This window comes from Chamaea fasciata, unplaced genomic scaffold (genome assembly GCF_029207755.1).
Source record: "Chamaea fasciata isolate MVZ Bird 193981 ecotype frontalis unplaced genomic scaffold, bChaFas1.0.hap1 SCAF_3, whole genome shotgun sequence".
NCBI lineage: Eukaryota > Metazoa > Chordata > Aves > Passeriformes > Sylviidae > Chamaea > Chamaea fasciata.
In genome coordinates, this window is record NW_027094088.1 from 2,297,438 (window position 1) to 2,320,927 (window position 23,490).

General features: G+C 47.7%; 1 protein-coding gene across 3 annotated transcripts in view; it reads left to right on the forward strand.

Annotated features, from left to right (window-relative positions):
• Nucleotides 1-6,397, forward strand: part of AFTPH (aftiphilin) — a 40,967-nt gene extending 34,570 nt beyond the window's left edge. For all 3 annotated transcript variants that reach the window (XM_066177728.1, XM_066177727.1, XM_066177729.1), the window contains one exon: nt 5,144-6,397. In XM_066177728.1, coding sequence (XP_066033825.1) covers nt 5,144-5,288 — 145 coding nt within the window. In that variant the 3' untranslated portion in view covers nt 5,289-6,397. The remainder of the gene's footprint in view (nt 1-5,143) is intronic.
• The last annotated feature ends 17,093 nt before the right edge of the window (nt 6,398-23,490 follow it).

Here is a 23,490-nt window from a genome sequence, read left to right on the forward strand (position 1 = left end):
TCCAGAGCTGGTTCCTGAGAGTTGCAGGGTAAACTGAATCAGTTCAGTGACCTAGGTCTGAGACAGAAGACTCTCCTTGGACTCTCTGTAATTTCTAAATACAGAATGTTCCGTAAGTAAAATGATAACAGGATAGTAATTATGACTACATTTATCTCTTCACAAATATTTCTAACACCTGTCAGAACTTCAGTGACCAAACATTGGTTTAATTTTACTGTTGCAGGTTAAGGATTGAGTGTGTAGTCGGTTTAGGATGTCGTTTCTGCCTCAGTGGAGCACACATGAAGTAGTTTTGTGGGTTTTTTATAGGTAGTATCTATAGAAAAGCTTTAGACATCAGGTGGCTTTCTTGAAGTCTGGCCTTTTGATTAGGAACAGAATAAGTTTCTCCATTTATATTCTTGTGTTCTTTAGGTTTATTTTTTTATGTGTATCTTAGCAGTAGGATCCTAGACTATCTTACCATAATTAATGTCTGTGCCCATTAAAAGGAATGCTGAGGAATCTTTACCAAGTTAAAACATTGGGGTTTTTTTGGAACTGTGTGCCTCAACGTGCAACAAGTAGATGGTAACATTTCTTCACTCCCAAGTGAGCTTTAATTCAGAACTCTTAAAACTAAATGTGTTTTCATGCAGCAGCCCTTAGGAGGAGGCATGGTAATGGTGGGATGGAGCCGGCTTGCTAAAAATCACTAATTTGTAATTTTCAAGGGTTCTTTTAAAACGTGTTCTTTCACTGAGAAAACTCTCTTCCTAGTTTTCCCGCGTGATAATTTTCAAAGTGAACGTGACATCAACAAGCCATGAAATTTCAAGGGAGAACCAGTAGAGGGAACTCCCCACTTGATGCTGATTTTTGGGTCTTTTGGATTGCCTCTTTTTCTATCCGTGGAGTGCACATACCCTTCCTGGAGATACTGGAGTGGAAGTTTGGCTTTCAGGAATTAGAAAACATAGTTACAGTTGAAATACTTTTATATTATATTCTAAGCTTAATTTAAAAGTAACCACAGCAGGACCTGCAAACTCCAAGTGAATCTTTGTTGTGTCTCCACTCTTAGATTTGTACCTTGCTTTAAGATGTCTTAGCTTTTTGTTTACAAAGGAACTTTGCTTAAATGAATGTTGACCCTCATTTTTCTGTTCTGGTTTTTTTTTTGTTTTGGGTTTTTTTGATATGAGAGGTTTGGTTTTTTTCCCCATTTGTGCTTCCACAATGCACTTGAAAGCTCTTACTTGTCCACTTAAAGCTCTTCATCCACATGTCAGAGCTCTTCTCCTGTTCTGGAGAGCGTTGCTTACCAACAGGAATTGGTTCTAGATCTGTGATGTAGCAATATATCAGGCTGGGGACCTCAGACAAGTTCAGACACACACAAGGATTAGCTATTTTCACAGTTTAATACATTTTTGTATGTTCTTATCAACTCTAAATTAAAAAAAAAAAAATCAAATGCTTTTTCTTCATGATTTCATGCTCCCCAAAAGAAAAGCAGTCTGTTTTCTCAAGCTAGAAACCTTCTGAGAAATAAGAAGTATGCCAAATAGTGTGGCACAATGTTAGCTTTTTGTTACAAATTTGTTTTTCTTTTCCATTTTTAAAATTCTTTTGTAATGAACTGGAGACTCTAAAATAGGAGTGGGTGGGTACAGCCAGGTCAATGAGAATGAGGTTCTTGCACCAGCTTGGAAATGTTAACTATTCGACTGAGGAAGACAAAACCAGTGGATTAGGATCACTTTGATGGCAACTTCAGTTGTGCTGAGGCTATTTCATGTCTGTAACTTGGCTGAACTCAGGATCTTTAGGGTAAAGTTTAGAGTGAAGATTCCCCTGTTCAGCTGTGGGATGCCGTGTGAAGAGTCACCTTTGTCTGAAACAGCCCTGTCTTTAGTTGCAAAGCCATCTCTTCAACCAGAAAGTCAGTTTCTCAGCAGGAAAGTATTGGGAGAAGAAGGAAACTTCCCCCTCAGCTTGAGCCTGAAACCTTGATGGCAGCAGAAAGTGTTGAAGGTCAGGGATCCAGTGCAGTATTCCACAGAGACTCTCCAGCCTTGCCTAGTTCCACAAAATTGGCAGAGATCAAAAGTTCATCTGCTGTCTTTTTGAAGGAAAGCAGAGCACTGATACCTTTCCAAGAAATGGCCAAAACCCTCCTCATTTAAACTGGGAATACTCCTTGGGGATGGTGTTGGATGGAGCAGGCTAACTCCTAATTACAGAGTGTTTTTAAAGAGCTTTTCTCTAATCAGCTCATTATTGCTGATAAAGCCTGGCCTTGCTGGTGCTATCCTAAAAACCCTTTGCAAACATGAGAGGTGACTGAAGCCCTGAAGGACTTGAATGCTGCAGGAAGGAGTTGGAATGCAAAACGGAGCAGTGACATGCAAGTGATGGACCGACAGAGCATTCCCTCTTTCTTGCCAGATTTTCTTCCAACAACTTTCCTGCCTCTCAGTCTGGTTCATTTCTTGTGGCTTAGTGTTCACATGCCTTTGAGAAGGAAATTTGGTGCCTGCAGGTAGAGGGGCTGGTACAAATGCTTGGGTAGGGTTTTCCTCCTGTCCTTCTTGGGAGGGAATGTAACCTAGTGTAAGAGAAGAGATGGATGGGGACAAAGTGTGCTGTAGAGGATTATTTTGAAACCTGAATGAGGCAGAGACCTTGTTTTGATCCAGGGATGGGTCCTTTCATGATTTTGTAACCAAAAGTTGTGATTCCAAAGCAGGCAGAAGTAGTACAGCTGCCACTGACAGTCCATTCCCTCAGGGATCTGTTCTTTAAGCCATGGCACCTAGAAATGAGGAGTGCAACTCTGCCCTGATGATATTTGCTACCATAAGTGTTGATTGTTACCCAGAAAGGTACTTGCAGAGGCCAGTTTTATTGTATTGCAGAGGAATTTGCCTCTCTCCATTCAGTAATGGAGAATTTTGGCCATCTCACCCCTTTCTGCACTGAGATGATTTCAAAAAAGAGTTTGAGTCTCATTAGCCAGTGATTGTATCTATAGTTCTTGGTCACGGTTAAGCCAGTGGTTGCTGTGTTAGTGTGTTAGCTTCTCCTGCTTTATAGACACCTTTTACATTGCATTGGAGCAGATCAGTGATTGCAGAGGGGAACATTCCAGCCAGAAGGGGAGCAGTTGGTAGCTGGGTGAGGTTGACATCTGTTCTGCAGAGAGAGCAGCTGGGACAGCAGGAGTGATGGCACTGTCCTGTGATAAAGGTGCTGCATGTGACCATGGAGTGAGATGCAGTGCTGCCTCTGGGACCCTGCAGTGCCATTCCTTAGCATGCTGTAGTTGAGCAGAGGAGGAAGAGGAATATAAATAGCAAAGAGTGTGTGAGCTCCATCTGATGAACAATTACAGGAACATCTCCAAGGCAGCCCTGTTCCCTTGGCTTCCTCTGTCAAACACTCCTTTGTTAGCTCTAAGTCCTTGATCATCAGGAGTTTGTACCTTTAAGAGGCTTGTGGTAAGTGATTATTAATAGTGGCACCAGATACTGATAACACGGTGGTGGGTGAGAACCACATTTCAACAGCTCAGAGATAGTCCTTAGAGTGCAAGCAGAGCTGACTGTGAAGTTGTTAGAGGAGGCACATTGGCTCTCTGCTTCTTCCTTCAGTAAATCCAGCACACAGCTTTGTTTATCCTCCAGAATTTGGTAATCTGCCTAGTCAGTAGCTCGTGAAATTCCGTTGCAGTAGAGGAAAAAAAAAAATACTGCTGTTCTGTGAAGGTAAGTCAGATTTTGGTATTTAGACTGCCTCGTCTAGGGAACTTTCATCCAGTGGGGATTTCAAGTAGCAAAAGTGATAGTTCAGTGTCAGCACAATGATCAGTGATGGTGGTCAACACAATCTTCAGATGTCAGGGATGTGTTTGACTCCAGCTCTTTTTTTCTAATAGCTAAGGAATTCTGAGGCTGCTGTGGAAGCAAACGTGTAGCCCCCTTGCTTTCCCCTGGGCTCTGCTCAGCTGGAGAAACAACCCTCATGGGGGCTGACAAAAAGTACAAGCTGCTTCATGATTGGAGTGGACATCACCCTCTCATGGGCTTGTTTTAAAGTTTTATAAATGAGACCAGATACAGAAAGGAAATTTCTGAAGTGTTTTAGGGAAAGCAGTTTCTTTGGTTTGAGCGTTTTGTCTCAGCTTTTTCTTTTCCCCCAAAGGTGAGGGAGCTTATTCAGTTGGAATTTCTTACATCATTACAGGATTTTTAGCAGGTGCCTTTTTGAAACTGGAATAATGTTCGCAGTGTTCTTCAAAGATAAGCCGGATGTGTGTAAAATATGGATGTCTGGGCAAAGGAGAGGGGTCTGTGGCAGTCTGAGCCAGCTTTCATTTCACTTGGGGAGTGTGAGTTTTTTTGCGTAATAGTAAGAACCAAGCGACACGGGATTCAGATTTCTTTATTTATTTGTGTTCAGTAATTCTTGTGAATAATGCAAAAGGCAAAGTAAACCCTGGTGATTCCCAAACTGCCGTATGTATCATGGCTACTCATACTCCTGCACTTCAAAGCAGGTGGATACACTTAGTTGTGAGGCACCTTCTGCTGCTGCTGAATCCTGAGGGGGAGAAAAGGTTTTGGGATCACAGTGTAGACTGGCATGATGTGCAGTCTGAGAACAGCTGTGTTGAAAACACAGCCTAAGTGCTTTTTTCTTTTAAAATGATTGAGAAGTGACTTAGGAGTTTCTTAATGTCCTTTTAAGATCTTTTCCGTTTTGTTTTTGAAAAATTGTACCTGATTTAGGTAGTTTAGAACTAATGCTCCAGCTGTTTTATCTCTAGAATATGGGCATGGTTGTCTCTTCAAGTAAGTTTTGAAGCTGCTAAAAAAAAAAAGAAAAAAAAAACCTGTAAAAATTGTCATTTGAATAGGACTTTTTTTTTTTCCTTATTGCAACAATATACACAGGAACATTTTGCTGACTCTCTGTTAACACATTACTGGTAGGCAAGTAGGTATTATAACATTAGAGACTACCTTCAAGTAGCTTACAGAAGTGCCTGTCAGTGGGAGACAAGCTGCCAGAACATCGCTTCAATCAGTGATTGTTTCAGTGATCCCAAGGATATCAGGTCCTGGATTAATGCACTTTGTTCTTTTCTTCCCAACAGGAAGCCTAAAAAGGAAGAACATCTTAGTGAAGAGGCTGCCAAGGTGATTTCTAGCCTTCCTGACTTAACTTTCATGCATGCCAAGGTGTTGATGTTCCCAGCCACATTAACACCTTCAACAAGCTGCCAAGAAAAGGTAGACTAAAGTGATGTGAATTGGACGTTTTCTATTGATTTTTTTTTCCTTCCCTTCTGCGGGTCGTAAAAAGCAATCTTGCTTTAATTAAAAAAAAAAAATATCAAGTTCAGATGATTTGTTGGTAAGCAGCACTAGAAAGGTATACATAGTAATGTATATTTATTTACATACTGGAGTCCTAAATTTATATTAGAGAAAAATGTAAATAATTGGGGGTAAATCTTTTTGAAGATCTATTCTTTTTGTTGTGCTGGGCTGTATACATTTATGTCTTTGTGAAATACACTGGTGGTGTCCTTCTTAAAAAACTTTTAAAAGTTTAAAAAAAAATCCTATAAACACATAATGAAAACTTCAATCTTCACAATCTGTGAAGTTCCCCCTTAAGACTTTCAGATTGCATTGAGCAACTTTTTCTTTCCTGCATATATTAAAATACTTCTTGCTGGAAAAAAAAAAAATCAGAAGGTTATGTTGTCCCTTTTGTGGGTTTTTCAGTTATTGTTTCTTTAAAACCCAGTAATTTCTTTTGTGTTTTTAACAAGCTTAAGATGTGTTTTTCCTTTTCTTTTCCCCCATCCCCTCCCCCTGTTTGATTGGTTGGCTGATCAGTTTTTATGTTCTTGAACTTCAGTAGTATGGCTCTGTCACTGTATAGCCTTTTGAAAGGTATGCTGTCAGTAACTTCTTGTTCCAGTTATGGATTACTGTCTGAACACTTGATTTTTTTTTTCTTTTTTTTTCTTTTTTTTTTTTTTTTTTTTTGGTTATTAGAAGGTTGTCTGCTCTTAATCAGTTTGATTTGGAAAAGAAGGACCAAAACAATATGAATGTCTTACAATGAAACTTACCTGTTTGAAAATTTTTATGTTCTGTTGTACCACTATTCCTGTTTGATTTTGCACAGTGTAAAATGACATAATCATAGATTGCTATGGTTTTAGGCTGTATATACAGTAAAAAACTATGGGTTGTAAATGTCTGGGGAAATTCCTATGGAAAAAAGAGAGCTATGTCGAAGAACCTCTAAAAAGGTCAATATGCATGCCCAAGGTCTTTTGAGATTTAAGTGTGTAAATTTCCTTTTAGCTTACACAAAATAAAATAATTTAAAAGATACAGATGTATACAGCCTGCTATCTTTTTTAACAGAGTGTGTTCATTATTCACCTCTCTGTTAATCAGTCTGTTAAAATTGAAGCGCTGTAGGAACTTCTGATTTGTGTTGCTCAGTCCCACAAACCACACCTGGCAGGATTTTCCTTTAGTCCTCCTGTCTCTTGGGAGTCAGTCTTTTACTTTTGTCTCCATTTTCTCTTCTGGCTTGTAGGGCAATGTGGCTCATTGAGGTTACAGATATTTGGGGTTAGAGATATCTGGGGTTAGAGACTTCTTCAAAGCCACTGGCAATACTCAGCTGTGAGAAACACCAGCCATGGTGAGACGAGAAAGGACAGGTGAGTTTGCTGATTTCTGAGCTACAAAAAAAAACCAGAAACACAGCAGTCACTGAAGCCTCCTCTCCTGTTAGCTTGCACTGTTGCTCTGTGAGCAACGTTTCATCAGAGGGTCCCAGTGGACTGGCTGCAGGTAAGGCATGTGCTGGGTGCTGCTGATTCTTGATGGTAAATAGACACGTCCATTTCTTTACTCTGTGCACAACTCTTTAAGTGCTCAGTAGTCACCACCAGTTCATCACTTGATCTCTAGTTCTGAGAAATCTCTAGTGTGTGTTTTTTTTATCTGTCATTTGAATCCTTTGTTGTCTGACAGCACTTGGGTCAGAAAAGCCTGAGTTTGATGTCATCAGCTGGGTAAGCTGAAAGGTTGTCCTTGCAAAAGGAACCTTTTACTTCTTGAAATGTCCTTGAGAGACCAGTGCTGGGGTTCCATCTTTGTGAATGCAGGAGTTTCAGTGAGTGGTGGCTGCTCAGAATTGAGAGGGCAGCTCCAATGGCTATGGTGAAGTTAATTTGTAATAGCTAAATTGTCTCCTTTGCCCTCTAATTAGTCCTGCAGCACGCAATGATGTGGTATCAAACTGCACCCTGCCGTAGCAGAAAAAGGTTTAAGCAAAAAGCCATCTGCTTTACCATGTAGCCCTAAACCCACTCCTGTTGGCTGTTTCTGCAGATTTTCGTTACAGCACTGACTTCATGCCTGTTACATGTCAAAATTAGCCTTGCTAATCTCCCAGGTTTAGCACAGTATTCTTTAGCATGCTTATTCTATCATTCAGCTCTGGCGTTGGGCTGCTGTAGGTTAAAATTGGTGCCTTTGTTTCCGTGGCTGTGGCGTGTCCCTTGGAGCTGGAGCAGTGGGATGGCTGCAGCGCTGAGCTATAGCTATTGTTTCAGGGAGAATATGTTTAGGAGCTGACTCATGATCCTTGTCTGGCAGCGAGTGGACTGAAGTATTAAGGAGAGGTGGGGGTGGAAGTGCCAGCTGCAAGTTGATCTTTAGTCTCCTCACAATTGCCTCCAGAGGCAGCTGCCCATTTGTCTTCCAGTCTCTGAGTGCAGTTCTGGTGGCCTGCCGTGGCTGGGGGAGGGGGAAGAAGGAGATTTCTATTGTGACTGATGTACCAAGCTGAAACTTTGTGAAACCTGGTAATACCCAGAATGCGTTTATGGGATTTTTACGTTCTTTCTGCGTACCACAGACTTTCAAAAGCTTACATCCAGATTCAGCCTTTTGGGGTAGATGTGCTGCTTGCCTTAAAATGTAGGGCTGCATTTTGTCCTCTAGCTTAAGCCTCCTTTTTTGTTGTTGATGGTGGGATGGGCAGACAGGATGCTCTTGCCTCTCTCCTCTGTCTTGTACAGGCAGCTTTGTCCATATGCAGAAGGTTTTGGCTGACAGGTTCAGCTGCATCGCGGTTGTCCTTCCACGCTGTTCCCGTTGACACAACATACCTTGTCTAGGTAAATCTTGCCAGTAGCCTCGTGGGCAGGATGGCAGTTGATACTTTGTGCACGTTTGTGTTGCTGTGCGTTGTCACCAGACGTGTCAGGGTGCATCACTTCCACCCCAGAACTGGTGTCACTGAGGAGAGAGTGCTCACGTGCACGGAGGACACCTGGTTCAGATGCAATTCCCTCAGCTGGCACGTGGCCATGAAGCAAAGTCCAAAGATCCCACTGTGAAGTGAGCTGCAGGCTCCTGAGTGACTGCTGGGAAGGGCTGGGCTCTGCTTGTGTTATCTGAAAGGCTGTGCTGTGACACCCGGGGCTTCAGCTCTGCCTTGCCCAGAGCACCACCACCTGCTGCAGGTGCTGGCAGTGCTGGGCTGCCCGCAGCACCTGCAACGTTGACGCCTTCTCAGAATATCATTAGCTCAGCAAATTCATGTTGAGGTGCCAGAAGTAAAGCTTGCAAAATAACGTGTGTGCGTGTGCTCAAATGCAGCGAGTGGCTGCTGAAGTTAACTCTTCATCACACGGAGTTGTTGTACAGGGTTTTGCCTGGTAGTGAAATCATGGTGTGGAAAGTTTTGTTGTTGGGCTGCTGCCCTTGAGCTGAATATCTGGTGGGCTTTATAGGATGTGAGGGATGTAGCTCAGTGCAGGTGAGATGAATCACCCTTGGTCCAACCATTGTATTTTGTGCCCGTTCTGCAGCTCTGCATATTTATCTTCTAAATTTCAGAGCAGTTTAAAAATACGGGATTGGTTGCAAAATACACTTGAATATAGCTTACGAAAGCATATGCCATTGAATAATTGCATAGTACCTGCTAGGAGTGTCTGCTAGAAAATCAGAGAAGTTTCTTTTGTCTTCTGGCCTCTGCCAAAGAGCACGGCCACTACTAAAGCAGCCTGGTCTGCTCCCTCCAGAGATCCTGGAATGTGGAAGGAGATGGGAAGAAACACATTTAAATTCAGAGAGCTAAAAACAAGGGGAGAAGGAGCTGGGAGAAAGCACAAAGCAAGAGCTCAGCAGAAGTTCTGAGTAGGGGAAAGAGGAAGGTGAAGAGTATAGGCAGCTGGGATAGCTGTAGGAGGAGCAGATGGTGGAGAAAGTGGGATACAAACATGAGGAGCAGGAGCATTTGGAGAGAAGGGAAAGCCTGGGCTGGATTACAGGTGCACACACTGTGCCCACTGGCTGCTCTCCTCCAAAATCTGGAACTGAGCCTCAGAGATGCAAGAGTCTGAGTTCCTGTTCTGCAGAGGAAACGTGTCACAGCCGTGGGGTGAGTGGGAGCTGCATCACCACAGCCCCACTACTGCTGTCAACTACTGTTGGTAGAGAGCTGGGCTGCAGACTAAGGGGTTTAAATGCAGCCAATGGTGCCTGTTGTAGCACTGATACAGATGTTACAAGACCTTTCTCAAAAATCATTTTTAGATAAGGAGGTACATTAAGAGTTGCTTGCTGTAGGTGTAAAATCAAATCCTCTGAAGCAAAGCTCTGCCAGGGATTTGGAACTGCAGCCTCAGTCCTGTCATGTGTCTGCAATGTGACAGTTGTTGCTTACATATCCTCCTGTCTTCACCTGATCCTTGCCTCGTGCCCTGTGCAGATTTATTCTCTGAATCAGCACAGTGCAGTGGAACTCTTCTCTGAGGGGCCCTGCTTCCTGCAGAGGAAGGGAATGGGGGTGGCCCTTGGTGGAAATCGCAGAGGAGGCACAGTGGAGTGTGATGCTCTCCTGGCTGGAAGCAGCTGGCCATGCCAGCTTTTTTGTGCAAGTCACCTGTGTGCTTCTGTCATTTGGTACCCAGCGTGAGTTGCCTGGTTGGGATGTGCAGAAATGCAGATTTCTCTGGGATGTAACTTAAGCATTTTGGAGCTTTGCTTGTTTGATACTCAGCCGTGGCTCTGTGGCACTGGGGGTCAGGTGCTCCAAAACTGATGGAGCTCTTGTTTTCACCTTGTCAGCCTGTACTTAAAAATGTAATGTGTGTTGTTAACCCTGTGTTGCAGATGGGTTGCAGAGATCAACTCTTTGTCAGCAATATCTGAGAAGGACTGGCACGGGTCTCACATTTCACAGGCAGAGGTGAATTCTGACTCTCATGTCTGGATTCACTAAATGGTCACCAAAGTACTTTTCCTAGTTTAGGGTCTCCTGCCACAAAACTTTATCCCAACATATCTTTCCAAAGCCAATGGACAGCTCTATGATCAGAGGAGCAGACTGAGGTGCAGTGGAAGGTGCAGGAGACACGTGTGTGGTCATGGCAGAACTGTCTCTGTCTGGTGTCTGTGTTCTGATGTCCTCTTGGGCTGTCACTGAGGTCTGCTGAGCTGTAATTTTTGCTGTGGTTGGAGCTGGTTTTTCAGGTCTTCTTCAGCTGAGGAAAAGAAAAGCGTGAGGAGACTACCTGGAAAGAACAAGTGCACGCTGGCAGCTGTGTGCAGATGCTCCATGAGTAGCTGGACTGCTGATTTTGGGGTTTTTTATTCCTTTATGCTCACCAGTCCAAGGAGTTTGCAGAAGACTAGGCAACAAGATTTGCTGAATCTCTCCGTAAAGCACTTCAGTTGCTCACAACAGTCTTTGAGAAGGATGTGGGAGCTCCTTCCACAGGAATTCAGAGCAGAGTGGAAAGTACCTAACAGGCACTTCCAAAGATGCAGAGGCTGGTTCAGGATCCATAAGGCCTTTCCGGATCACATTTTGGCTTTTAAACTACAGGAAGCCTTAGCACAAATAGAAAACAAGGATGTTTTGGAAACCAATCAAAAGCAGTCATGAAGCATCCCCCTAAACACCTTCAAATCCTCCCTTTCCTCTCGGTCTCCAGCCCCAAATATCATCAAACATTTTCTCCCAATCTCAGCAACTTGGACCTGAAACCTGTTTGCACATGAATTCTACTACCAAAAAGGGTTGGTTTTTTGTTTTTTTTTTTTTTTTTTTCCTCTTTTTCAAGGCTGTGTTATTTTGCTGGTGCAGGGACTGTGTTTTCTTTAGGAGCACTAAAGCCTTTTGTCACTTTGTTAATGCTGAGGCCAGTTCAGAATCAACGTGCAGCTGGCCACGGGTGTTGTGCAGCTGTTCAGAGCCTTGCAGGTTGCTCCACTCTCCCTTGGGCTGAGCTGCCTCCCTCTGACAGTGGCAAAAGGAGCAGTTGTGTGGCTGCTTTGTGCTCCCACAGGAACATTTTCTGCCCCTTTTCCGTTCTGAAGGGGTGTCCTCTCCCTTTCCCTCTATCCTTTTCCACCTAGATGAAGTCTCTTCTGGCAGCTTTCCCCCTCCTTTGGCTGTGGGGGGAGGAAACAGGGTGGAAAGGGAGGAGCAAACAGCTGTCCTTTAGGTTTCCAATCAATGCAGCTCCTTGGCAGGCTGAGCTCAGTCCTTAGGAAAGCTGTTCTTTCATTCAGGAGGTGGCCTGAGCCAATTCTCCCCAGTCCAGGGCTGAAGAGGTGGGGAATTTGGTCTTTTCCGGCTTACAGGACCATTGCAGCTCCTGTTTATTCCCTGTGTTTGGTTTGTGCAGTGCACTGGAGGACCACGCTGGCACAGGGGAGCTGAACCTGTCTCAGGACACTGCTGAAATGTTGCAGTGCGTGCATTTAAATGTTCATCTCTGAATTAAAGCCTCGTTCCCCTGAGACTGGATGTAGGGAGACACCTGGGGAGGTGCAGCACTGCCCACTGCAGCAGGAGGGGAGAGAGAGTCCAGGACTTGCTGTCAACAAACTCCTGAGTGTTCTGATCCCTGGAGTGAGGATCACAGCTGAGATCCCGTTAGCAAATAACGAGCCTGGTGTGCAGAAACCTGCCTCGCTGACATCTTGGTCTTCCTCTGCCACTGGTGGGCAGCAGGGTTGGAAAATCTCACCCTTGTGTTTGCAAGTGTGAACGCGATGTGGCTGCCCTGGTTTCCACGTGGTGGTGACGACAAGAGCCATGGTGTGCTGTGGCAAAGGGGATTTTAGTGTGTTTGCAGGAGGAATTTGACTGTTGCTAGAGAAATTCCCTTTTTGATGGATACAGAAAAAGCTGTCTGCAACTGGGATTCCAAAGGTAGGTGTGCCTGTAATAAGGCATCAGGCCTCATTTAGCTGCAGAGAGGTTGATCAGTGAAAAAAAGTAGTTTTCTCTGGTGAATTTGGGTGTCTGAATACCTGTCACCTGGCACACTGCTGAGTCCCAAAAATCAGAAATGGTCCTCAAATCTGAGAGTTTGCAGGGGCAGAACATCTCCACTTAGCAGCAGCTAAAAAAATGAAAAAATTCAGTAATGCAATGAATGCTGTGCTATACTGCCCCAAATTAAATGCTTCCACCTTCAAAAGCAGAGCCCTACTCTCCAAATTTTAAAGAAACCTTGCAAAAATGCAGCTGTGCTGCAGGCAGGGACGGATTTGCAGGAAGGGGAGCTGCACAGATGTGGCATTGCTTCAACTTAGACGTGGGCATGGGATTTTCTGGCCTTGCAGAAGGTCACCAGCTCCCCACAAACTTTTGAAAAAGATAAAAAGGATAAGAGAAAGGGGTGGGTGGGGGAAGCCTGGGGTTTTTTTCCCCCCTGTAAGGGCTGAGTTGGTTCTGCAGTGATGACTGTGACAGGCAGAATCCAGCAAAGGTGGGCTGAGGGTTTCTCTCAGCGGAGCCAGGAGCGTTTGGGCAAAGCTAAAGTATCAAGAGGTGGGGGAAAGGCTTTGATTTATGCGTTAGTAGGGTTTAGTCAATCCTTGGTCTGCCTCGTTTTCCTATTTTCTGTCTGCATTGCTTATTTTTTGTGCTCCTCCCAAGACTTCTCAGATCGTTCACGTTTAATCTCGGTGCTTTGTCTACAGCCCCGCTGGCTCTAATCTCTGCAGGTCACCGTGCAGGGCGCGTTGGGTTCTCTTCGGCTGTTTGCTGCCATCAGCACATCTGATCGCGGCTGAATTTACATCAAAGGAGCACCTGACAAAGCAGCCGGCCTGATAATGGGCTCTGGTTTCTTCTCAGCAGCCCAAACAGGTGGAGGAGGGCGAGGAGGGAACGCTGGTAGGATCACAAGGGAGAGCGTGCTCCACTTTCAACAGGGTTTGCTTTTCTCTCCTGCCTAGCAGACCCCAGCGCTGCTGTAAGCTCCCCAAAAAATAGAGCTGGCCCTGGAAAAGAGGAAAGAGAGACAGAGGTAGGCCTTGCTGTTCTCCTGTGAAACAAGCTCGCGTGCGGGGAGCTAAGTAACTCGGAGAAATTAATTTAGAGGCTCTGCTGCAGTTGGTGTTGTAGCTGCAGGAGTTCCAGGTGTCTTTTTCCCTGCAGAGGGAGATGCCAGGCCAGGAAGGATGCCGCAGTCACAGTGTGGTTGGTTGCTGCCTGTTGGGAGCTGGTCACAGAAGGGGCTGATGAACTCAAGGCTGCACTCCTTGACCAAACACTTCAACTGAAATGTCAAATCATAGTGATTTGCATTTGCTTTTTTTTGGTGGATTTTATGCTGCCCAGACCGTTTTCCCTGTCTAGAGTTTGCTGTGAGGAGCTGATTTTATATAATAATTATCATGCACAGTTATATGTGGTTATACACACACACAATTGGTACAGGGGGACCTTCCCTGCAGCTGGAATTTTCCTGAGAGGTCCTGGATGCTGTTTGGGCTGGTCCAGATGTGTCTCATGAGCACAGTGCACACAGGAGCTGCTCATCTGAAGTGCTTCCAGAACCCCAGCTCCTTGTTCCCTGCTGGAAGGAGAACCAGTGGCACCACATCCCATCTCCTGTAGGTTTCACCTGCTGCTATTGGATCCCCTGGCACTCTGAGGGCCAGGAACTCTTGGAAAACTCTTTTTTCAAGGAGTGAGTCTATGGGCTCTGATCTGTCCTGGCAGGCTGTGTGTGTTCACCTTGGACTGGGAGATCTCTGGCAAGGGGAAAGCTCTGCTCCCAAAAGGCTGTGAGGGGACATTTGGAGCAAACCTGGTTCATCCCTCTGTTCATCTGGGAATGTGAACTCGGCAGTAAGTGCAAGGGTCAGGAATGTGTGTGCTGGGAGCTCGCTGCAGCTTATCTCTTGCAGAGGTGTGGCCAAGGGCTGCAGAGGTCCTGGGTGCAGGAACTCCAGCTCTCCATGCTCTTCTGCACAGAGCCAACCTTGCTTGTTCTGTAAGTCAGGCTGGGAGGTCCCTCTGCGAAGCCTGGGTGTTCTGAGGGGTGCTCTAACCTGGAGGGGAAGGCAGGAGAAGCTGCTGCCTTTGCCTGAAGGACAGAAGTGATGACTGGAACTCTGCAATCGGTGCTGGAGCTCCCTGGGCTCCCACTCCCACCGTGCAGGACTAAAAGCCACATCCACCTAGGAAGGGTTTTCATCTCCTTTTCACTCTGAGCAGGGTTGGAGCTGTCTGGTTCCTCCCCCAAGTGCTGTTTCCTGGGAGAGCTGAGGCTGGAAAAGCAGGACAGCCCTTCACACCTCACCTGCTGGAAGGCCTGAGGGAGCAGAGCTGCCCAGCTGCTCACCCCTAGCCCAGCTGTTTGGGGATCACAGGAGCTCTTTAAACAAAACACTAATAATAACACTGCAGGCAGGTTTGATTTAGTGTGTAGGGACTCTGCTATTCAAATGAGCTCATGATAAATGGAAGTATTGCCTCATTAAATGTTGCTTTGGAGTTTGCCCTGGGGAAGGCTGAGGTTTCATAGTGTAGTGGTGATTTGAGATGGTCCGAATTCTTCTTTGGATGGGATTTTTTTGGGGTTGTTTTTTTTTTTTTTTTTTCACCTTCCAAGGATTTCAAGCCACTTTCAGTTGAGATCTGTTAAAACAATTTCCAGCAAACTGTCACATCATAAAGTCTCTTTATGATATATGAAAACCAGTTGCTTGGGTTTTTTTGTTTTTTTTTTCCTACTGTTTAAAACCCAGGCTTGGGTGAGATGTTTGGAATATCTGCTCTTTGCTTTCTTTCCACTGAGGAGTGTGGTGGGATGTCTGGAAGCTGTGAATTATGAAGGTGAACATGCTATGGCCTGGCTAATTTAAAAGTGCAGCAGGTAGAAAAATGAATTTAAAAGTACAGCAGTTAGGTGCCTCACTCCCACTTCTTCCCTGGCATGTGAAACAATTGAATTCTTAATGAAAGGATGAATAAATCTGGATAAATCCCATCTCTTTCTCTGGTGCCATGGTGCAGGGCAGTGTTCTGTCCCAGCTGGCCAGCCTCTGTCCCCCAAGGCATGGGAGCCATCCAGCAAACTCCAATATTAAACTCCCAGTGAGAAAGACAAAACCGGCAGAGGGGTGAGGCCATCCCACTTGAGCTCTCTGCAAGCCCCAAGGGTTTAACTCCTGCCTTCCCTGGACCTTAAACATTTACAGCCACAGGGTAAGATGCACCTACAGAGCCCAGGCCAGCAGAGGCTTCAAACTAAACAAGGCAGGGAGAATCTCAGTGCGGCACGGCATTAAATCCTGGATTCGCATTAGGCTGAGTGGAGAGTCAGGAACCTGCATGCCGAGATTAAAAGCACCACGGGCGTCGCTAATTGTGGGTTTACAGGAGAAAAGCAGAAACAGACTGAAAAGTTGGCTCACAATGCCACTTGCTGCATCCTAATCTCCCGGTTCCTTTCTTGCCTTGTTAATAATAAGTAAGACTAATTTAATTTTCACAACATCCCAAATCTGTGGCTCTGTGATTCAGAGACTTAATAAGATTCTCTGGCCGAGCCAAGAAAAGCTTAGTGGTTTTGAGCTTGCTTTCTGTTGGGTTTCAGTTTCAGGACGTTTGTGCAGTGTTGTTGTTTGTTTTGGGGTGGTTTTTTTCTTTTAAAAACAAACAAAACGAACTTGTATTCCATCAGGATTGCTAGTGCCTCTCTTTAAATTATTGAATGTGTAAATTAGTTGTGCTGGAGCCGGGTAAAATCTTGAGCTAAAAAAGGGCAAATTTTGGCAAAATGAAAACGAGTTGTTTTGATTTGCCACACTTTTTCTTTTTTTTTTTATTTAGCTAGAAAAGAAACAAACCTATTTTGTTTCAGCCTCTTCTGAATAAAAGGCTTTGAGGTTTTCCTCTTTGAAGCAACTTTTCATTTGGAATGATCTTCGGAGCAACTTTTGTTAAAGGGGCTGAAAAGTCAAAGCGAAACGTTTGTTTCAGTCGACCCCAAATGAATTTTTTTTTTTTTCCCCCTTTTGAAACTTTTTTTTTCAGGCTTGCCAGTGAACCGAAAAAATCAGTTATTCACCCAGCTTTATATCCCATATCCTGAGAGAAACTTCAGAGCCCCACCGTGACTGTTTATGTGGTGCAGCTGCCCCTAAGCCCTCCGTTTATATGTTGGTAAATTATTCTGCTGCTCGGGGTGCTGGGAGACACTAAACCAGGAGTGAGTGCCTGGGTTTCCTCCCTTGGCAGCGTTTTACGAAGTGTTTTTAACTCCTCCGTGGCAGGTGTTGCCTTTTTGCTGGCCCAGGTACAGTTGCAGGACCTGTTTCATGCTGAAGGCTGTGTGAGGAGCTGGGTTTAAAGCAGCAGAGCTGAGCTCGGCTTTAGGGGTAGCTGTGCTTCAAAAAAAGAGGAGTGCAGTAATCAAGGATAGAAAGTCCCTAATTTCAGGGTTAACCACAGTCAAACCCCACATTTAAAATGTGCTTTTCTTATGGTTACTCTGGGTGATAAATTACATATTACACGAAGCTGTTGGGTTGTTTAACCCTTTTTGTCAGGGCACATTTCTCTCTGTGCAGAGAATTATCTGCGGATGGCACGGGGTGTTCTGGAACAACGGAGCCAAATTTGCCTGTTCCACTGAAGCTGGCGGAAAAAAAGTTTGGGTCAGTTGCTTTAGAGCAGGCACCACAACCAGAAATGGTTGGGCCCTGCTTGCCTGGTATGGATTGCAGGTCTGCTGGGGAGGAAGGAGCCTGGCCAAAATGGGTTTGTTCCTGCTGTTTATCTCAAATCTTAATTTAGGCTTAAATCTTGAAGCACTGAAGCATTTGGAGCAGCACAAGCAAACAGGCTCAGTGTGTGTGTGTGTTCCTGAGGCTGCAGTTTTCCCTCGGTGCCGCTGTCCCAGGGAGCCCTTCCCAGCCAGCTGGGCACCTTCTGGCACCCAGAGCTGGTGCCAAAGCTGGTTTTGTCTGGGAAAGCTGGAGCCGCTGTTCCTGCTCTGAGCCTGGTGAGCACCAGCCAGGCTGGGATGTCCTGGAGAGAGGACTCCTCTTTATTTTTAAATCGCATCTTTTTCGTCCTCAACTTTGGAGAGGACTTACCCTGCCCCAGGTCCAGGCGTGAAGTGAAGTCAGTGGGAGCCACGTGGATTTGCCGTCCCCCAGGAACAGCCCAGGGAAGGTTGGTTTTCCTCACATCCCTTCTGTTTGGCGAGTCCCAGGCCCTTGGAGGCCTTCTCCTTCCGCAGTCTCCTTCACCTCATCCTCTGCTCCCCAGGGGGACCTGCCTGGGAGCAGCTGTGCGGTGGCTGGGCTGGGAGGAAGGTCACAGCAGGAGCACGGGGCGTGGGAGGGCAGGCAGGGATTGGGAGTTTCTGGCAAGAGGCGGCAAGCTGGGACTTGCCACCTTTCCAAGCTCATCCCCAGGGCCACATGGAAGAGTTGTCCCTCCTGCCCAGCACGTTTCTCTCCCTTTTTCCCCCCACTCCTTTGCCTGGGATGACACAGTCCTGGGTTGTCTTTGCTTTCCCGTGTGGGACTCCAAACTGGTTGAACCAATTCGTGGTGGATGATTCACTGGGCACATTTTGGCCCTTTGCTTTGCTCCCGCAGTGTCTGGTTTTGGGGCCGTGCTGTGGCTGCCGTTGGACACCACGGGTGTCCTAATCACTGTTGTGCTCCTCTCTGCAAGTAAGTCTCTTCACCAAGTTTTCCCACCAAACAGCAAAGCAGGGCAAGAAACGCAGAGCCCTTCAGGTGACAGTTTTGAAGGATTTAGGTGGAAACCTTTGGTTGAAGTAAAGGTGCCACTTTGGCTGCCACGATATTAACCCCTGGCAGGCAGGAGAAGAGGGGGTTGAGGCTTTTTTTCCCCTCTTTTTCCTCCCCCTCTCTAATAAATGTAGAGCTTGGCACAAGCACAAATCCGTGCCACCCCTGCTCACACCAGGAAAGGGACAAGGGCTGGAGGGCGAGCTGTGTGAAGGAGAGAAAGCAAGGGGAGGAAGCCCAGTGAACAGGGGGAAATGGAGAGGAAAGAGTCCAGGGAGAGGAGCATGAGGTGGGGAGGGCAGGGCCAAAAGAATGGAAGGAGATCCTTGGAGAAATGGGCTGCTTGAAAGCTTTGTTCCCTCTGTGCCTTCCCCTGGCAGATGCTCTGGGTCCGGAGATGTTTGGGGAGGAATTGGCTGATTTTTGGGGACGTGGTGGTTGAAAAAGGGAGAGGGACAGAGGAGTAAAAGGATCCCTCCCTGCTCCTGACCCCAGAGCACCTGGCACACCAGGAGGGCCGGAGGATGGGAGGTGGAAGTCTGGTTGTGTGCCCAGCCCACTCCCGCCGCACACAACCCCTGTGGCTGCCGCACATGAGGCCTTACGGCTCCTTCCCCCACCGTGGCCACCTTGTTCTTTGGAGGAGAAGGAAGGGTGGGAGGGAAAACCCATGATCTTGCTGGCCTGCTGCCAGTTGCTAAGGCAGTTTCTTCCAAAGGGAGGGGAGCTGTGGAAGGAGGGAGCTGCCTGGAGAGGAGGAGGCAGATGATGAACGCGGGGACCAGGCAGAGAGAGGAGCCTGCAGCCACCAGTGATGGAGACAAATGGCACTGAGTGGGAGCGGGGAGCCCAGAGGAGAGGGGTGGGGTGGAAAGGGGCCGGGGGAGCCAGGGGAAGCAGCTCCTTGCGCAGCTCAGCCATGGAGCCAACACCCCAGCTGAGCTGTGTGAGCTGGTGGCTTCTCTGTGGTTCACAGCAGCTCCACCAAGCACTGCCCGTGGCAGGAGAGGGATTTCATTCTCCAGCGATTCCTCCCTGCTCTGTTTCCTCTGGTGAGTACGAGATGCATTGGCCCAGGGAAGCTGGCTGTGCTGTGCGAGCAGGGCTGGCTCCTAATGCCAGCGCTGGAGGAACACGTGGATGTGTCCCACGTGGATGTGTCCCACATGGATGTGCAGGCTGGAGGCAGGGAGCATTCCCCCTCCTGGGTGAGGGGGTGCACAGAGGTGCTCCTTTTGCCGTCCCCTCCTTGCCTCAGTGCCGTGTTTGGGTGTCCTTCTGGCCACACGTGTATTTGAGCAAGGTCTGTGAAAGCTGTGGCTGCCTGGCCTCCGCTCCCTGATCTTCCAGTTACTGCGGCCCAGAGCGGAGAAAGAGCCGCTGCCCGGTGCTGTGGTGCCTCCTCTGCCTGGAAACGCCACTCTCGGGCCACAGTGGCGCCACCCGAGGGCGGGAGGGACTGTCCTTCTGTCCCCAGGGTACCCCGGGGCCCTGTCACCTCCACAAACAAGGTGAGTGCCTCGCTCGGGTGTTGGTGTGAGATACCCCGGGCCTGTGCCGAGCTCCAGGCTCCTTCCTCCTGCTCCCCGCACAGCGGGCTCACAGCGAGGGCTGCCTGGGGACAAATGCCTGGAGCTGCTCGGGGCAGACACTGCGGGGAGCCCAGAGCGGTGGATTTGCCCTCGCTGAGGTGGAAAGTTGGAGGGTTGGAGTGGGTGGGAAGCCGCTCACGTCAGGAGGATGGGGAAGAAGAAGAAGGGCTCTGTGCACAGCCTGGATGTTCTGCGCTGGAGGCAGCTCTCGCTGGCAAGTCACGAGTGAGGAAATAAGCTCTTAAAAAAGGTAGGTGGCTACAAAAGCGGGGCAGCTTCGGGGGTGCAACAGCGGCGTCTCCGCCGGCGCTGCCTGTGGGATCCGTGTCCGCACGGAGCTGATCCCGTCGGGGCCGCAGTGGGAGCCGAGCCCCCGGCGAGGGTTCGCTCCATAGCCCCGGCCGCTCTTCCCCGCTGCGAGCGCAGCGCTTGCTGAGCAGACAGAAATTCAACCCCGGGGCCGGCTTTAATTCTCCCACTTCTCCTTCCTTTGCGTTTCTCGCGCCCCGTGTCCCCGCGGCCGTGTGTCCCCGGGCGGCGGCTGGAGCGCCGCGCCGTAACACGAGCCGCCAGCCGGGATGCTGCTGCGCGTCGGGACCGGGACACCTCGCTGCTTTTCCCGCTGGGCTCTCGCTTCTCTGGAAATCCGAAATGGAGCGGTAGGTTCCCCCGTGGGTGGGGGAGGCCGGGCGAGGCGTGCGCGGGGGGTGACTCGTGAGCCCAGCGCCGCGGCCGCAGAAGGCTGGAGCCAAAGGCAGGGGCGAGATCTCCCTCCTGGCTGGCCCTGAAAGCCAACCCCGGGCACCTGGAGCAGCGGGGAGGGCACTGATAAATGAAGCGGTGGAGGAAGGTATCGGATGTTTCCTGCTGGGATTTAACGCCTGCCTGAAGGACGGCGCATTCCGTGCGTTAGAAGCGGGCGGGTCGCAGCTGCCACCTGCGCAGAGCCGAGCATCCCTCGGCACAGGGGAAAGGCCACCGCGGGCACCTCTCTGTGCCGGCGAGGACAAAAGCCTCGCAGCAGGAACACGCCTCGCACAGGGCGATGTTTCTCTTGTTCTCTTGTCACAGCGGGCTGTCCCTCCCCTGTCCCTTGCCACCTCCCGCGGGTGACACCTCCTGCAGCCCTCATGGGGTCATTCCTCCCCCTGACCGCCCTCTTTTCGCGGAGGGAAAGAACAAAGCCAGAATTTATTTTTAATTGTTTATTGTATAATATAAAACTACAAAAGTAAGACTGCTCATTTCCATGTACATTTGTCCAATTGTATTTTTGATTACAGCCCATACCTACATGTGAATACAGTAATCTGGTTTCAGATGTCTGTAATATTGCATAGAAAAGGCACAGCTCTAAGGTCTGTGGGAGGGGAAGGGGAAATACAGCCTTTTTTTTTTTTTCCTTTTTTTTCTTTTTTTTCTTTTTTTTTCTTTTTTTTTGACAATAACAAGCCCTGTTCAAACAACCATGCACTGAACATGTCACACTATTTACACCTTTTCCAGAATCTTGGCCTTTGTAGGCACTAGTATGGAATACGCTCAGAACTAGATAGGAGTTGAGGTTGGGATTTTTATCTGCAATTTGTGTTTTTAAAAGAGGTTCCAGAACTTGCATTAGGCTTACTTTCAGAAAAAGAAAAAAAAAAGTGCTTAAAAAAAAGAACTAATTTATTTTAAAACGTTCAGTCTCATTAATTAATAGAATATTGAAAGCAACTTGCACAGAAGCAGGATACCGAAGCCTGATTTGGGGGGGGGGGGAGGGGGGAGAATAAAAGAAAAAGAACAAAACCAAACCAAAAAGAAAGCCTGTAACAAGAACAAAAAGTTCAAAACACGCCAGAATGAATCAAACCATTTGTCAGACAGGACCCATTGCGATTTACTCAATTTAATGGTCAGAAAGTGTAAACTTCGGATTCAAAACGATCGGTTTTAAATAACCCAGGCTCTTACCACACGGCGTTGAGGGGGAAAAACCGGATTACCTCGCACGGGGTCCGAATTTCTCCTGACACTGATTGCTTCAGACGGCGGCGTTGCTCTCCCGGCTGGCTGCAGGTGGAGCCGGGGGATGCCCGGGACAGACGCTGCTCTCTCCAAGAGGGATTTTCTTCCACTCCCTCGGCTCCCAGCTCCCGCCCCAGCACACGGAGCCGGGGCGGTCGGGACGTCCTGCCCGGCCCCACCTCCGGGCAAGGACGTGGCTCTGGCACAACTCCTGGGGCTGCAGGGAACATCCTTCCCCCTCTTCTCTGGCCGTCCGGCCCCAGGGACTTCTGCTGGGCCTCCCATGTGTGTTTAAAAAAATAAGGAGGGGGGGGAAAAAAAAAAATCATCTTTTCTAAAGCTTTCCCAGGCTTGCGTGATGGAGATGATTGCGTTTGTTCCTGCCCTCAGTGGCAGATTCCAGTAGCGTGCCAAGGGAGGCCCCTCTCGAGAAGCCAGTGGGGGGTAGGAGCCTGATTAGGACTAATTTTGAACATAAACCTGTCCCTCCTCCATGCCTTTTTTTGCATATTTCAAACAACCAGACCCATATTAGAAAAAGAGTGTAGGGAACAAAAATAATCCTGCGCTCCATGCATATCCTGACTGGAACTCAATTCTTTCTGAATCTGGCTCCCATACCCTTTTTCATACAGATTTACATTCCTACAAGAGGATACATTCCTACCATACATTCTGTACATGTTACAATCCAGATGTTGTTAGCTTCACAATAAAATAAATATATTTACAGAAGAAAAAAAAAAAGAATAAATAATTTAAGGAAAAAAAAAAATCACTTCAAATCCAAAGCTCTCTTTATTCTGCTCCCATCTTGTCACTTCATTGCACGTTAATGTCGATCTCCATCCCTGGTGTAGGTCTCAGAGAAATTCCATGCTTAGCTGCTGTTGGGACCACAGCACAGACCCAGCTGGAGACAGACTGTGCAGGGGGAAAGCCACAGCCCAGGCCTGCACCAGCCTTCCCAACCCTCTGCTGAGTCCCACAAATCAAGTAGGTGTTTGTCCCGTGGGATTCCTGGGGGGATTCTGCCACGGGACGTGCGCTTCAGCACCAAGGAGCCACAGACACTGCCCCAAGGGGCAAAGGGGATTTAGAGCTCAGCTCCTGCTCTCTGGGGACAAAAACCTCAGCTGACTCCCCTGAACAGCACAGGTCTCTGAAAAAAGCACTGATGGGAGCTTTCGTTTGGCAGGTGGTGTTTCTGCAGGTGTAAATAGTTAATTAACCCCAAAAAACCAGGCGGTTCCAGCGTCCTGCAAATCGGTTTTTAACCACTGTAAGGCAAGTGCCTACCAAGTTGTCGTGTGAGCCTGGTGCTGTTCCAGGACTGTGCTCCCAGGTACTCGAGGTGGAGAGACAGAAAGGCTGTGGGTTCTCCTGTGAGGGCTGAGAACTGCTGTGGAACAAGGGCTGGGTGGGAGCTGGAGCTGTCCCCCTCCTCCCCACCCTCCCTTCCCCTGGTCCCTAAAGCTACACACTTGGTCAATGGTTCTCCCTTTGAAGCAATAACTTCCTTTCTCTTTAGTCTGTGTAATGACTGCAAATCCACCAGCGCCCCAGTGCTTCCCGGAGTTCAGCTTGGGAAAAAGGAGAAAGCAAACCCACCCCCCTGTGCCCCCCTCCTCCCCAGCCCTGTCTCTCCCTGGCAGATTAACTGGGAGCCAGAAGCGCCTTTTGCAGCTGTGCATGATGCATTTCATTTCCATTAGGAGTTCCTTCATTGCAAAAAATGTCTTTGCTCTCATCCTGTGTCGCTGTGC